The following is a 16,462-nucleotide window of genomic DNA, read 5'->3' on the forward strand; positions in this document are numbered from 1 at the left end:
TTATTTATTAATGTTAGGCAAAATTAGTCTTCAAAGTGGCCGAATCTTAGTTGGTTTCTTAGCCAAATAAATGATTCCAAATCGCATTAGGTTTTCAAGTCATCTAAGGTTATAAAGAGCCTAATTTTTCCATTGTTAATAATCAGATTTTTCCAGCAATAAACGTGAGTTTTATCACTTTTCTCTTGTCTAAGAGAGCCTTTCTTGAATACTTTAGATTTTTCTTGAGAGTATTTAAATCGAACGTATAAATCAAATATACACCTTTGTTGTTGCGTTCTTCTACAAACAATTTTGGTTTGCTAAATTATTAAATTGTGGGTTAAGAAATATTCCTAGTTCATAGTCTCTTGATTTAGAGGGGTCAAGAGTTCCGCAAGTCAACTTGATTCTTCGTCTAGGTCCAGGGCTTGGTGGGATATGAGTTCATACCCTCGGGCGAGTTCTTATCAGTTTGGTATCAGAGTTTTGGCTCTTGATTCAGGTTAATATCCTTTTTTTTCTTATTTTTCTATTTATTTTTCTACTAAAACCCTAGCCACCTTTTTGATTTAAAAGAAACGAAAAAATTTTTTGATTCTTGTTTTTTTTATCACTTGAGTCTAATGTACTCCCCTTGATTGATCGAGGTTTGAAATTTCTTGGTACAATTAAGTTCTTGGAAACAAGTTTTCCAAGGGTTTGACTCCCACTAAATTTCTTCCAAGTGAAGTCGTAATCTTGTATCGAGTCATAAAAAAAAGGTACTGTTCACCATCACCATTCATCATTACTGTTCACTATCACTGTTCACCAATATTGTTCATCAGTGGTTACTGTTCATCCCAAAAAAATCTATTTGTGTGTAATTTTTATGTATTTTGTGTCTAGTTCAATAAAAAAAATTCTGGTTGTGCAACTTACCTTGTGTCTGTAGTAGTTCCTTGTTTTACTTGTTGTCAATTTCTTCCTTGTCGTATTTCTCATGTTTCTTGCATTGAATTTTGTTGATTTTTTTTGTGCGGATTGTTACTGGGGAATAAATGACAGCGGCTACTACATGTTATAAGGCATAGTAAGGTCAAAATATAGAAGTACAATTTTATTAGCGAAAGTTGAAACAAAGTTCTGACCAATCGAGGATATTTTAGTCATTTTTCGGTCGATAGAGTTCCAAATTGGGTGATTCTTGAGGCTTTGGAAAGCTAACTCAAAGGGTTACAACTTTCATTTTTTTTTTTACAAGAGCTAGTTCAGCCTCCATCATCAAGAAAATATTAGTTGAAGTTGGAGCAAAAACAGAGCAAGGATGAAATCTGCTCAGAAAGTGCAAACCTGCAAAGGAGAAAATGTATGGTACGTTGCAATATGTGACCTAAGGTCGCGTTTTCAAGGTCACGTATTCTAGTTTTTCTACTACAACTCGCTCTACAACTTGTTTTGAATTCACACAACCTTTCCAACTCATCTACAACTCAAAATTTCAGCTGTATCTGACTAAGAAAAGTGTGGAAACTTGGAGAACAACTCTTGGTGAGTTCAAAAGCCAACTTTGCCAACCAAGACACGACTCACCTTAAGCTTGAATTCTCTATAAATAGCAGCCTTTGGAGACCATTTTCAAAACTTTGGGAAGGCTAGAGAAACTCGCAAAAAATGTAATCTTCACTAGAATTTTCTTAGTCCATTAGTTAGGGTAGTATAGTATAGTTAGTGCAGTTCAATCGCGTAGATTCACTATTGAGAAGGTTACAAAGCCATATATCTTCCCCATCAAGATTCATGATTGCACAAGGGATTGTCTAACACTTGTTTACCTACTATATTGTGACCCTACTTTTCCATGCCCGATAAGCTGTATATTACCTACCAGGCCCTATCACCCGTTTGAAATATTTTATACACCAATAATTATAATCCCTAGATCCCTGCTGATCAACCTCCCAAGCCTCCTTCACCACTTCCCCCACATCCTCTTGCATGAGCCATCTCTTATCAAACATAAATCTCTTTCTCCTTTTCTTTTCTACCGGTGTAGTATCTAGAATCAGAGCACAATGATCGAAAGCCTCAGTTTCAACATGAGTGCACTTCACCTTTCCAACAATGTCACACCACTACCTTGTTCCCAGTATCCTATCAATTCTTTCTTTTATCTCTTCTTTCTTGTCCCAGTTATTGCACTAGGTCCAAGAGACTCCCTCAAAACCAACATCTATCAGCATGTTCCTATTGATGAAACTATTGAATATCTCAAAACTAGCCTCTGACCTGACTCTACCTTCCCACTTCTCCCCATTGGAAGTTATATCATTCAGATCCCCTATTAGTACCCAACAATCACCTCAAATCTGTTTCCTTCTCTCTATTACCTGCCATTGTTGTTCTCTCACTTTGTCATCTATACTAGCACATATACATATACACCACCAATTTCCTCTTCCCTCCTAGTTAGCCACTAACAGTTCTACAGTGAAACTAGTAAACAAAATGGTTTTCACCTACAGGTCATTCCTCCATACGACAGCCAACCCAGCTATTCCTACTGGATCTACAACAAACAAATTATCAAACTTCACCCATTGCTTGACACTGTTCATATAACTCTTTTTCTTTTTTGTTTCAGACAGAAAAATCAAAGAAGGGGAGTGGACTCTCACAAGTTCCTTGAGTTGGGGAACTGTCAAGGGGCTCCCCGTACCTCGACAGTTCCACACTAGAGCTCTCATTGGAACTTGGGAGCCCCATTAAGGGAGGGCTCCCCTACCTCAGTATTCATAATACTATCTTCAGCTATCTCCATCAGCCTAGCCTTCTTCTTGTTCTCAACCTCCCTATGATCTTCAGCTTGACCCTCTCCAATTACATCTGTTTTCCTTTTTCCTATAACCAGCTCTTGCAGGGGCTTCCTCCTGCTCACTTCCTGCACTAATCTCTTCCATGATTTACTAACTCTATAGTTCCCTGTGCTGGCCCTGGCAACTTTTGACCCGTATTCAGCACTTTTCCACTTCCTTCCCCTCACCTTCCCCTCCCTGCCATCTCCTACCCTGCCAGCTTCTTCTTCATCCACCCACATCCCATCCTTTTCACCCTCACCCCCCTCACCCTTCTTCTCCTCAGTTCCTACATTCTTCTGACCCCTTCCTTCCCTGCCCTCCTCAGTGACTTCCTTGACTTCCTTCTCAACCTAGTACTCTCCCCTGCTCTCTTCCTTCCCTACTCTATGCTCACCCACCCTTGATAGTCCCCCCTGCTTAACCAAACCACCAACTAATCCCCCATTCACAACCACTCTGTGACAGCCCCACCTCCCCCTAGGGCGTACCCCAGGGTTCGGCGGACCGCCTGCCCAGCTCTCGCCGGGACTCAGTCATTCACTACATTCCTCAAACAGATTACAATATAAATCTCAAATATTACATCAAATTCTCCAATAATTACATGTCATAAGCGAAGCGGAAACAATTCCCAACTATACATCAAATGATTCCAAATCCAAACTATACATGATATCAGCCATCCAGTCACGTGAATAAGTACTACAAGTCCTTCCTTCGTCTTGAGCTCTGTGGAGGGGAATAAAATATTTTTGGGGTGAGCTAGAAGCTCAGTGAGTAACCATTAAAATCAGTAATCAAATCGGTTTCACAATAGTTCATTTCAATGATGTCATAAATCAAATGATAAGTCCAGAAACAATTACAACATTTACAATACATTAAAATGGAGTATCAATAATTCAAGGAATATTTACAATGGAAAGCGATAGTAACATTCATTAAAAGGATACGGGCTCACATGGAGCTATTCGTTTGTTCGTTCGTTCCCCTGACATTTCCCCTTATTCCTCCAATCGTTTGAAAATACATTTTTTGTAAGTAGAATCCCTCGTTCATCCTTTTGTTCGTTCATCCCCTTTTCCGGACGTTGACCGGACTCCACCCATCCGACCATTGGCCGGACTCCACCCATCCGGACGTAGCCGGACTACAAGGTAATACTCGAGTATACCAAATTCACCCAGGGTCACCATATCGCCCGACCGAGTCTGCTTCTAGCTCGAGTCGATCGGTAACAAAGGGCAGTGGCCAATTCAGCCAAACGGCTTACATTCATGTGCAACTAGCATTTCAATAATTAAATCCTTGAAAATTGCACAGTTATTTAGGTCGAGTGCGATAAAGTACACACTCGCCTAGAAAGCTCGTTTTGGAAATCATTCAAAGCACTTAACACGTTATCAATCAATAATACAAGTCATGAAGTCAAGAAAATATAGCAAATAAGGAACACTCACATGCAAGCACGCATGATATGCAAGAAAACAGTTCAAAAGTAACTTTGGAAACAGTTTAAAAGTAAATAATGCAGGAAACGGTTCATAAATAACTTCAGAAATAGTTTGAGGTCACTCACCTCCATGGCTCAGAATCATCCATCATATAACATTGCCTTGCTCAAATCCAAGTCTTAGATCACAAACTCAATGCAAACAAGTCCCTTCAAAGTTCGGACAGCACTTCCCCTGAATTTGCTAACTTTTCCAGCCATCATGGCTTCATTATTTCCTCAGCCAGTCCCAAAGGTACACACACAACAACAAGTTCATTCAATAGCCATTCAGCAAGCTCCAAGAGGTACTAGTACAAGTCAAGCTAGGGAAAAGTCCGGAAATGAAAGTTAAGCTCAAAACCAGAAAAACAGGTTTTGACATCATTTTGCGGTAACGGCACCAAAGGCACTATGATTATCGGATGAAGGTGTAAGACCCACTGTTTCGAAGATAAGCGATAGGGCTACAATATTGTAGAAGGTCACTCAACCCAGTTTCGAGTGTAACAAGGTCAAAAATGCAAGATACTACACCAGAATCACAAAAATAGATTCACAGAACGCATTCTAGCGGAAACATCATAAATCAGTCTACCTAAGTCCAAATCCAGAAATTCCAAAACCAGCTGAAAGCTAAGAAACAGGGATACATTTCATCAGAAGACCTCAACAACCAATTCGGAAGCATTCCTGACCAAAACAACCAATTACAGAAGCAATTCCCAAATTCGGGTAAAACCAGGACAGCAAGGGGAATTCCATTTTTTCATAAGCTACGCTGCTCCGATTGACCTGAAATTTTGTAGACATCTCTAAAACATCATTCTCTACAACTTTAATGTTTTGTGCTAAGGCCAATTCGGCCTCTAACTAGGTGCTACAGTGCCGAGCAGAATTGAAAACAAAATGAAATCCTAATCTGAAATTCATGCATTCAAGTGTTAATCCTCCATAAAATCACATCTTTAACCAATACAAACCATTAATTTGACATCATCAAGACCAAAGAAGGAATCCATTAGCTACTCACCTTGGAACCTCAAGAAAGGAAGCAACTTAGCACCACTTTCTTCCAAACCACTTCACAACCAACCTCACAACCACTAAACTAAGGGTTTTTATGGAGAAATTGGAAGTTTAAACGGTTGATTTGCTAGATCCAAGCAAGAAATTGAAGAAACAAGTTGAGAGCTTTCTTTCCTTTGCTTGTAGAGAGAGAGAGTCGGCCAAACAAGGTAAAATGAAGAAAATTAGGTCAAAATTTGCTTTAAGAAGATATAAATATCTTGGTCAAAAGTCCAGGGGTGAATTGGATGGTGACACTTGTCACCTTTTGGTTTATATCTTATCTTTTGTCTCTCCAATGATAATCCATATAAGTAACATCTAATTATCTCTTAGCACCTTGTAAAATAATATCATTTAATACAAAACTCCAACAAGTTATCAAAAATATATTGCATTTACTGCACTAGCGGGTCCCACGTTCAAAACGCACTTCAAAATTAACTTGGACTAACTTGTACTAGAAAAATGGTTGGAAAACTATATTCCCTTACAATAAATGTATAGGAAATTAATATATTGAAGAAAGGTACAAAATTATAGACAAGGAAACAAAATAATGTCTTGAAAATATAGAAAATTTTTCGGGTTTTCACACTCAATCTTTCGGGGCGTCACACACTCTCTGCCCCTCATCCCTTATAGTTGAGAATCCAGGATTCCTAGAGAAACTGTGGAACTCTCTAGTGTAAGTCAACAGAGGGTAATGAGGAACACTACCTTCCTTTTCCAGATTTGGTTCCCTCTCTGGTTTCTCCTCATCCCTCTCATTCCTAGCCTTCCTCCTAGGACTCCTAGGGAAGCTGGCCCTCAACCAGTTACCATATTGATTCTCTTTATCCATGTTCATCCCCTTCCTAGTACAATGTCATTCAGAGTGTCCTATCAGACCACAACAGAAGCAGAAGTCAGGACACTTCTCATATTTAAATTCAATCCACTTTGTCCCCCCCTTGCTTTTAACCATGACTCCTCTAGGACTTACTTACAAGTACAACGTTAGTTAGTGTCAACGTCTGCCGCAACAATTGAAGAAATTTCTTGGACTATTATTGATTTGTTTCTAACACCCACCCCTCCCACAAAGATTAAGCTATCTGATTCCAACCTGTTTTGCTCCTAACCCCTTTTTATTTCGATCGGTTCCCTTCCTCCGCACTAAATCTAACTTGACTTGTTATGCTTTATTTCCATTTTGGCAGCTTTTTAATTTTATTTAACATTATTTACAATTGTATTATTATAAATAAACATTTATGATAAGTTGATTTCTTGGCGGGGACGGGGCGGGGGTGGGGGACAAGGGGCGGGGGATGAGTCGGCGGACGGGGGGAGTTATTTGACAACGGGGCGGGGGTGGGGGAAGGATGCCCCGCCCCAACCCCGCCCCATTGCCACCCGTAATCCAACACCACAGGGACTTTTATGCGAAATGACAAGCATGTGATATATCATAATCCAGTTGCGCCAGGATTTGTTCTGGAGATTGAGGCTTGTGACCCTCTAAGTAGGGTTGTTAATTAGGCATTCTAAGCTAGACTTTGACAAGCTTCTCGATATTGAAGTCCCTAGTCACATGAGCTTTAGGTCACATTAGCTCACGTATGTCACATAAAGGAGGATCAGATTGCAGATAACATCATTGGTGTTCTATTTGCCGCACAGGATACTACAGCCAGTGTCTTGACATGGATAGTCAAGTACCTGCACGATAACCCGAAACTTCTGAAGACTGTAAAGGTGCATTCCAGAATATGGTCACATTTTCTTTCCCACTAAAAGGGAAATAAAAGGAGCCCCTCATTGTCCATTCGCTGTGTCTTGGACTTAAACTTTGATATTAAGGACACTGTCATGATTGCATTCAATGTCTAAAATGTCTATGCAGGCCAAACAGAAGGCTATCTACCAATCAAATACCAAAGAACATTGTCAGTTGACGTTGTGAGATCCCGATTCGTCCTTAATTTTGAATATGGAATAGTAGTGCTAAATTTTGCTATAAAATTTGATTTTAAGGATGATAGGAATTCTTTACATGTGATTTTGCTTTTTAGAATCGAAAAACCTTAATTTGGAATTTTATTAAAACCTAATGGATTTACACCTTTGATATTTTTACACAAAACCCTAGTTTACGTATTAATCATAAGTTTATAGTAAATATTATGCATGCTAATGTATGTTTTCGTATGAGTAGATACCGGATTCGATTTCTATTATAAAGGTTAAGTAGGATTAGAAAGTTAAAACGTCTTACACTAGTAAATTTCCTAGTGTTTTGCTAATTGAACAACCTTAAGTTGGGTTTAAAACCCTTAATCTAGCTAATGTAAAAAAAAGATTGTGGTTTAGTTGCTTTTATGTGGAATAAGGAATAATTAAGGATGGGTGATTAAGATAATAAGGTGATTAGTGAAATGATTAAGTGTGATAAAGTATTTTGGATTAGAATAAGTTGTATCCTATGGAGTTAAGTGCAAAAGTTCCAAACATTTGTGGGCAAGAGTGTGAGAAAACAAAAAGGAAGTTGCAAGGACTAGGAAGTGAATAATCATCTTTTATGTGATTGGTTGGTGGAAAATATCTACTAATGGTCTTGACTAAGTATTAATTCTAGAACATCCAAGAGAACACAAGACATAAACCAAATCAAAAACTAAAGAGAGAGAGAGAGAGAGAAGGCTTAAACTACTTCATCCATTTCTTGCACAAATCTTGTGATTCAACCATCCAAACTTGAAATCACTCCATAAAACTCCTTAGCTAGGTAGGATTGTGGAAGGTGGTGGAGTGGTTTGGAAAGAGGAGGTGCTAAGGTGCTTCTTTTCTTGAGGTTACAAGGTGAGTTGTAAGAACATTTCCCTTTAGCTTTGATAATGTTAAATTAGTGGCTTTAGTGGCTAGATATGATGACGTGTGGTGTGATTATGGTGTGTTTATGGTTGGAGGGGAAGTTTTGATGGATTTTGATTTATTATTGCTATTTTTCTGTTTTATATGATAATCATGGTTTAGTTATGGAATGAGGGTTTATTATGGTGTAAAATGAAGCTAATATATGTTGGATACGATCGGCTACGGAAAATTTCTGGTTAGTGCGGAAAATTACAGTTGAGGGTTGTGATTAACCCTGTTCTGCCTGAATCTGTTAGACCTAGTTAGAGGCCGAATTGGCCTTAACACAAAACATGAAAGTTGTAGGAAATGATGTTTTATAGTTGCCTGCAAAATTTCACCTCAATCAGAGCAACATAACCTGTGAAAAGATGGAATTACCCTGACTGCCATAGGATTAAAGTCAGTGAACAGTTTTGACAGTGCACCAATCTGATCGCGTCTTTTCACCTAGATACATACTGAACTAGCATTTAGCCAAAACATGAAAGTTGTAGTTTCTTAAGGCCTTGTTATTCCTGCAAAATTTCAGGTCAAATGGATCAGTGTAGCCCGAGTTATAGCCAAAACACTTGCACCTATTTTGAACACTGGATTGTGTTACGTTTTTGGATTTAGCCTCTGACCATGCTCGGTTCGCCTGGATAACATGCGAACTGGGTGTTGACCCTTTCATAAGAAATTTAGATCTTGATTTTAGCTTCAAAACAGTATAAAGTACGTCCAAATCCGAGTTCCGTACCTCCAGTTATAACCAAAACAAGATCGGTTGTCAGAACTGCCTTTGAATTTAGACAGTTCTGACAGGAACTTTGGACCCATTTTTCACCCTGCTCTATATTGATTCAGGTTTTGGCCAAAACATAAAAGTTTTAGCATTATGACATAGATTTCTAACGCCTTTAGAATTTCTTGATTCGGATTTGCGAGCTGTGAGTTATGGTCCAGTAAACATACCTTGTCCGTCACCCTAAAGTGCGAACTTCTGGCACTGTTTTCCATACTTTCGACCTATTTCTGTTCAGATCCGGATTTAGGTATCTTCACAAAAGTTGTAGCCTTTTCTTTTATCTTCAAGACGGTATCTCATACACTTTAATCCGACATTCCTAGCCCAACTTATGGTCTAAACAGTTTGGGACAGTAACTATGCCCATTTCAGTTTGCCGGCCGTTTCCATTTCCATTTGCCGATTCCGCACATGCATGTGCCAATTTTGTCGTTTTGCTTAACTTATGCACTTTAGTAGTTGTTTGTGTGATAATATAGCTCAACCTTCTGCTACAGGCGGTGACGGGCTAGACGGAGCCGGTGGAGCCCACTAGCTGACGACTTGAATTCATTTTCGTACTTTCTCTCGTTATACTTGCTCTTTAGGTGAGTAATCAGGGTTTCTGTGTAACTCAATATTAATATGAGTTTACTATGAAAATGGGCACTTAGGCGAGAGTGTACTTTATCACACTCGACCTAAACCCCATTAGTTGCTATTGATACCTGTGAAATATGTTTTTGTGATTTGTTATGGAGCATTTATTGCTTGAACTAGAGCATTTATTGCTCATTTATTGCTTGAACCAGAGCATTTATTGTTTGAACTACGATTTTAGAGCATTTTTTGCTTGAAAAATATTTTAGAGAATTTATTGCTCGTGACTTGAGTTGAGGCTCATGGTCTCTCTATGTGGGATCCTTTAAGAGAAGCGAGCTGTGTGGCTCAGGATCTCAAGGGTCAACCAGTGATCAACCTCGACAAATAAGTTGGCTTTGGAGCCACCCGTATCCTTACCATGTGGTGTTATTCTTCTGCTTTTGCTTTACTCTCACTGTGCAAATGTTAACATGTAAAAATTACATTTTTACCCCTGGTTAGTCACTAAGTTTATAGCTTACCCCCTTTTCTTTTGTTTTCCTTAGCAAGAGCCGACGCGGGGAAATTTTGGCACCATCACTAGTATAGTTGGGTTTTGTTTGTAATAACCGAATAGTTAATATGTTTTTCCCTATTATAGTGATCCGTGTAAGGACCCTTCTTTGGGTTTACTCTTTGATTTTGGTTATAATCATAAGGATGTAATGGTATGGGTAGTTACTTTTGGGGATGTAAATAGAACTCTTTTACTGATGTATATAATGTGAATATTACTCTTTTGGTACTTTTAGCCTTTATTTGCTTTTGACTTCGAGTCCTGGCGCGAGTTGGACAGGCGTCCTGCCGATACCCTCGGGTTCGCCCTTGGGAGAAGTGGGGGCGTCACAGACATGGGTTCAGACTAGAGAGATGCCATTAACTTACAAGGTATAGTAACTGCTATGAGAATGTGCAAATGGGGTCCCCTTTTTTTTCACTTTTTCTTTACCTCTTATGAAGTTGGAATAACTGTATTTGGTAACAATGTGTGTCCTCAGGCATCTTAGAGAGCTTAAGAATTGCAAGCATTATATCTTTCATATTTAGGGAAGCAGTAGCTGATGTAGAGTACAAAGGTAAAGCTTACTGGAAGTGAATTATTTTCTAGCAACTAATTGATCTGGGATTAAAATATGATTTCTGGGTTTGAGTCAGAGTTCTCCTTTTTCAGATGAAAATGTTTATATATACAATTCTTTTCTGACAAAAGATGTGGAGGAATTGAAAACTCATGATTATGTCAGGGTACCTTATTCCAAAAGGTTGGAAGGTAGGACTCGGGGCACGGCCGTCCCGGGCAATTTTGGTCATTATCAACTGCGCGTAACTTTCTTTGTACATCGTGTAACTTTTTTTTCACATGATGTATTTTCACAACAGATAGTGGTGGGCCCCACACTTGACACGAAAATCGAATTACATGGTGTAATCTCAATCGCACAAAATTTTGAGGGCAAATCTTGGCCCTTAACCGTGCAGGGACGGTCATCAGTATGACCGTCCCTGCCCCAAATCCTGGAAGGTAATGCCTTTGTTCAGGAATATTCATCACAATCAAGAATTCTTTACTGAACCCCAGAGATTTGATCCTTCAAGATTTGAGGTACAGAATCAGAATTTATTTGGCCAAACTCCCAAATGCAAAAACGTCTAAAGATCTTTCCTTAAAGCTCCAATTTACTTGGTCCAGATTTTGCATAAGTAACAGCTAACAAGATCAAGATCCTGTTCTAAAATGCCCTGTGTTGCACTTGTATAGGTTGCCCCAAAGCCCAACACTTTTATGCCATTTGGCAGCGGAGCACACGCCGGTCCTGGTAATGAGCTTGCAAAGCTGGAAATGCTCGTACTGATCCACCACCTAGTCTCCAAGTTCAGGTTTTTTTTTTTGCCAAATCTTGCACAAAAAAAAAAGCCACCTTACCTAAGAATGACCAATGGTAGTATTATGATATACCGGTATTACTAGCAGTTCTGTTCGAGTTGAGTGCTCGATGATTTTTGACAGGGGAATTTTCAGTGGGTCGTTGTTTGTGTATTGTAGGTGGGAAGTGGTGGGATCTAATAGTGGAGTTCAGTATGGTCCATTTCCGGTCCCTCTGCGTGGACTCCCGGCCAGATTATGGAAAGAATCTACCGCCTAGCACCTAAGGACAAGAAGGAGCAGCCTAGCCTGGCTTCTTCTGACGGCACATCCATCCCCTTCATCGAATTTTATCAATTAGATTCAGTTAGTACAAGGAAATTCTCTCTAACTCTATCCCATCGCAAAGGAAATCGGGAATAGATTAAAGATCTCCCATTTTCTTTCAATGATGACAAGTAATGTTCTTCATTCTCATTTCTCAATCAAGAATTTCATTTTACATCTCTCCCTTGCTTTGCCAACTTTTACAGAATGCAACTTGTGCCCGTTTTACATTGGAAGAATCTTGAATTCGATAAAGAGCTAACCTTCGAAACAAAAGAGGGTAGACTTTCATTTCAGGAATCATTCCTTTTACATTGTCTCGGTCAGTGTGACGGAGCCAGGATTTTTTTTTTTTTGGGGCCAAAATTTTTTCCTAATAAAATTATCTTAATATATTATGTTCAAAATAATTTTCTTATATTTAAATATATGACATCTAAAAATATCAAATATTAAATTTAATTATAAAGGTATGTTTATTCATAAATATACGGTACAGTCATAACAAAAACTAACAAAAAAATAATTTTTGATTAAATATCTTATAGCATTACAAACCATCCAATTTGCACATTATGAGAAGATGCACTCCAATATGTCACCTGTGCAATATATATATATATATATATATATATATATATATATATATATATATATATATATATATAATCATGTAATATAAATGTAACTATTTTCAATTGAAAAAAGATAAAAGTTATGTTAATATACTTTGAAATTTCAACATCTTTTCTTAGAAGTAAATTGAGTTCTACGCTCTTTTATAGAACTTAATTCATCTATGATTGAATCACTGCTAAATTTTTCAGCAACTTCCTTCTCTATATACACAGTTAGACAATCATTCAAGAAATTATCTTCCATCTTGTTTCGGAGCTTTATCTTGATTATTTTCATAATTAAAAATGCCCGCTCTGTAGTTGCAGTTGATATAGGAAGAGTAAGAACAAGTCTAATCAATCTGTCAATAAGAGGATATATTACTAATTTTCTTATCTTCACCAAGCCTTGACATAACTCGTGAATACCAAATAATTCTTGCAATTCAGGATGATTTGGAATGACGAGCTCAAAATGTGGAAGTTCTATTCTTAGACGTACTAGTTCTTGCTCCATAAAATCATTCGGATAGAACTTCTCTGCAAGTTTACAAATATAATCAATCTTGAACAGCATAAATCCATTTCTAGGATCCAAAGCAGTGCTCAAAACAAGCAATTCCATGGTATGATAATTAAACCTGCTATATAACTCTTGCAATTGATAATCAATTGTTGCAAGAAATATATCCACTAGATGACCAATTCATATATACATATATATATATATATATATATATATATCAACTCTCATAATATAAACTAAAATTGTAAAAATTTAGGGGAGCCAATTTTATTTTACACACATATTTACATATTATGAATTAAAATTTTTAAAACTTAGGGGGGCCTCTGCCCCTCCTTGGCTCCATCATTGGTCTCGGCATTGTTATCCTATTGCGTTTGTGCGCTCGAAATTTGATTTGAGCACTCTTGTTTGTTCGGGTAGAATAGATCATATAATGTTCTTGTTTTTTTTTTTTTTTTTTTTTTTGACGTGTCTAGCTCCATCCTATAAAGTTCTTCGCTTGAGGATACAAAGGTACCCAAGTGTTTATTGTGTCATTGATTTCTGAAAAGGGGCCTTTACTTTGTTGACCACAATCAGGCTCGGCCAGATTATGTTAAACTGTGGCTGCTAGAGCTTTGTAATTGTATTCAAGGAGAGTAATGTGCATTTTCAGTTTAGTGGCTCTACTGATGATATTTCACAACGGTTGTGGTCCAAAGTCAGAGCTCTTAGTCTCTGGAGATATCAGATTCCTTGACTCTGCTTGATTGCCATCCCAGTTCAACAATCCATAATGTTCCTCTGTCTAATGGTCAAGCCTCGACTTATCTTTGATAACTTCAAGCAACTAGAACGAGCACAAGGCCTCAAAATATTCTTAGGATCATGAATTCCAAGCAAGCCAATGACCTTAAAAGGTTCTTCTTTGCGTAAATCTTAGTCCCCACATAGCGCTGATCATTTTCACCATGCATGTACATGTTTTAAGCTGCTCTAAGTACACAGTACTGGTGATACCAAAATTTTGAACTTATAGTTTTTGAACACTACAAAAAGGAAAATGAAACTTTGAACTTGTAGTTTTTGAACACTACAAAAAGGAAAATGAAGCTTCTCAGAGGGGTAATTTAGTGCATAACCTATAGCATAAACAGATAACCAACGAATGTTTAGTAAATCATTCTAGTGAGACAGGTGCTGCAGTTCTTTTCTCTGCCTCCAGATATGAAGACTGGCAAGAATAAGATGTCTCCCGCATTTTTTGCTGGAGTTCAACTAGTCTTTAAATTAATCTGTAGCAACTTGTTCAGATGTTTGATGTTATACACATATAATGATTTTCATCAAGAACAACGGCCAATATCTTCAAAACGTGTTTAGAGTCTCTTTAATATTTCCTGTGGAAACTCCTCAAAAGACTAAGCAGATATATACTGGTTGAGAAGATGCTCATAATTCAGTCCCAAATAAGGAAGATCTTCTCAACGGTATGCAGAGGTTCATTTCCTCTTCCCCTACCTCAGATAAAACAGCTTCCTATCATTAGCACCTCCACCGGAACTTCTTAGTAAATATCAAGTGAGCACCTATTCATCCAACTCAAAACCAATTGGTAATGAGTGGAGCTTTTGTTAATAGTTTGAAAGTCCTTAGGCATGTCGGATGCTGTCCCTTGACATCAAAGGACCCTACTATTCCCAGAGACCATATACCAACGTTTTCTGGAATGTGTCATCTTAAGATACGCTTTTCTTTTTCCTTTTTTTTCCCAAGAGAGAAAGGATATTCTCTGCGCTGAGAATGGATTCTGTTAACTGAAATGAATTTCATGATCAACTAAATCTTCTGAGTTTCAGATATCTTGAGGGGCTTTTTTCACTATTATTTTCCCTTCAAGTGCTTGTTTCATTCGCATCTTCGAGCTCAAGATCCTCTAAGGATAAGGGTATTTACCTAGGCAGAATGTAATCTCAGGCATAGCAGAACAAATAGGCTATTGCTTTATTTTCCAGGCACATTACGCAAGTAGATTTGAGATTCACTTTGCCTCCTACACTATTTACCTTACAAATACAAAGAGTGCTACTCAATCAAGATTGAAACTGTAATATCCAGCACAATTGGAGAGAGGGGAAGTACTGTGCAGACTGACTAGCAAAGAGAAGCATTAACATGGATACAAATGATGCTTGTTACTCAGAACCACCATATGAAAATTCTGCTTATTACTCACCACCAGATGAAAATTCTGCTTTTACCAAATGAACTCAGACAATTAATAGCAAATGATGTATTGGGGATAATGATGTAGTGGAGATAACTACTTCACATTTTGTTTGTGTAAATAGATGCTAGGCTAGTTTAACCTCCCCAAGAACCAAAAAAAACAACGAATTTCAATTTTTTTTCAACACCTGAAGTATGATAATACTTGGTTAAATAAAAATCTTTTGTTATTTTCTGTTGAATCAATAAGTATAGATAAATTTTTTTTGGGTTTCACATTGATGGTGCAAGAAAAGAAATATGTTCTCGATTGTATATAATATTTGAATGAATGCCGATCGAATTCTAAAGAAAATAAAGTCTGAAAAATTTTACTATGGTCAAGTTCTTGCTGCGTAATATCTAAATGGATGCTGATCCAATTCTAATGGACATAAAGTCTGGAGAATTTTACTGTGGTCAAGGGGATGATTGCATGTTAGAAGGTTTGTATTTGTAGTGGGACTAGAAATTATACCAATGTGGAGATTTGTTGACTTTTTTGGCATAAGTTTATGTCCCACATCAGTGGGATAGGTCTTGGGGGGAGTGTTTGAGAGTTATAAATTAACACTCTCCCCTTCCAATTGGAAGACACCAAAAATTTTGTATTCTTTCTTCTCCCAAATTAATAATAGCATGTTGCTTAGGTGGTACTCGAAAATTAGGCACATTTGGTCAAACTCCGTCATCAATCCACCGGTTTCCCCGACATTAGCCACCTTCTTAATTTCATAAAATTTCAAGCAAATAGCTACAATGTGAATCATCAATACCTCCGATATGACAAGAAGTCGAATTGATTGTAGCAAGCCACTTCTCTCTTTGCCCAAACAAGAACATTTTTTCTGTTAATCCATCCACATACCTTCTCAAACAGTGCACAATCTTGCCCAACTGCAGCACCAATTCCACACTCTGGCACACCATAGGCAACAAAAATTAATTTCAAAGGTGTCCTGTACCACATCGTTAAGATGGAGATAACCAATATAACATAAAAGAACAATTCTCAATAGATACTAGAAACATTATGTGCACTGCACATTAAATCGTTCGCTTACAACTCCAGTTTTCTTGCAACACGATAAATAAAAGGTCCTACCGAGCAGTTTTGTCATACTCTTCCATAATTGAAGCTATAAAGATTGTGTTCGAGTACTCTTTTTTCTTAGCAACCCATATAACAT

At 37.8% G+C, this 16,462-nt stretch overlaps 1 protein-coding gene across 1 annotated transcript; it reads left to right on the forward strand.

The window, feature by feature from the left end:
- Positions 1-10,693: 10,693 nt before the first annotated feature.
- LOC113691322 (abscisic acid 8'-hydroxylase CYP707A1-like) lies at positions 10,694-11,847 on the forward strand. The gene is made up of 5 exons (XM_027209424.2): positions 10,694-10,764; positions 10,933-10,958; positions 11,211-11,291; positions 11,448-11,566; positions 11,733-11,847. The coding sequence occupies exons 3-5, from the start codon at positions 11,214-11,216 to the stop codon at positions 11,830-11,832; spliced, it is 297 nt and encodes a 98-aa protein (XP_027065225.1). The 5' UTR covers positions 10,694-10,764; positions 10,933-10,958; positions 11,211-11,213; the 3' UTR covers positions 11,833-11,847.
- The last annotated feature ends 4,615 nt before the right edge of the window (positions 11,848-16,462 follow it).

This window comes from Coffea arabica, chromosome 6c, assembly GCF_036785885.1.
Source record: "Coffea arabica cultivar ET-39 chromosome 6c, Coffea Arabica ET-39 HiFi, whole genome shotgun sequence".
In the NCBI taxonomy this organism is placed as follows: Eukaryota; Viridiplantae; Streptophyta; class Magnoliopsida; order Gentianales; family Rubiaceae; genus Coffea; species Coffea arabica.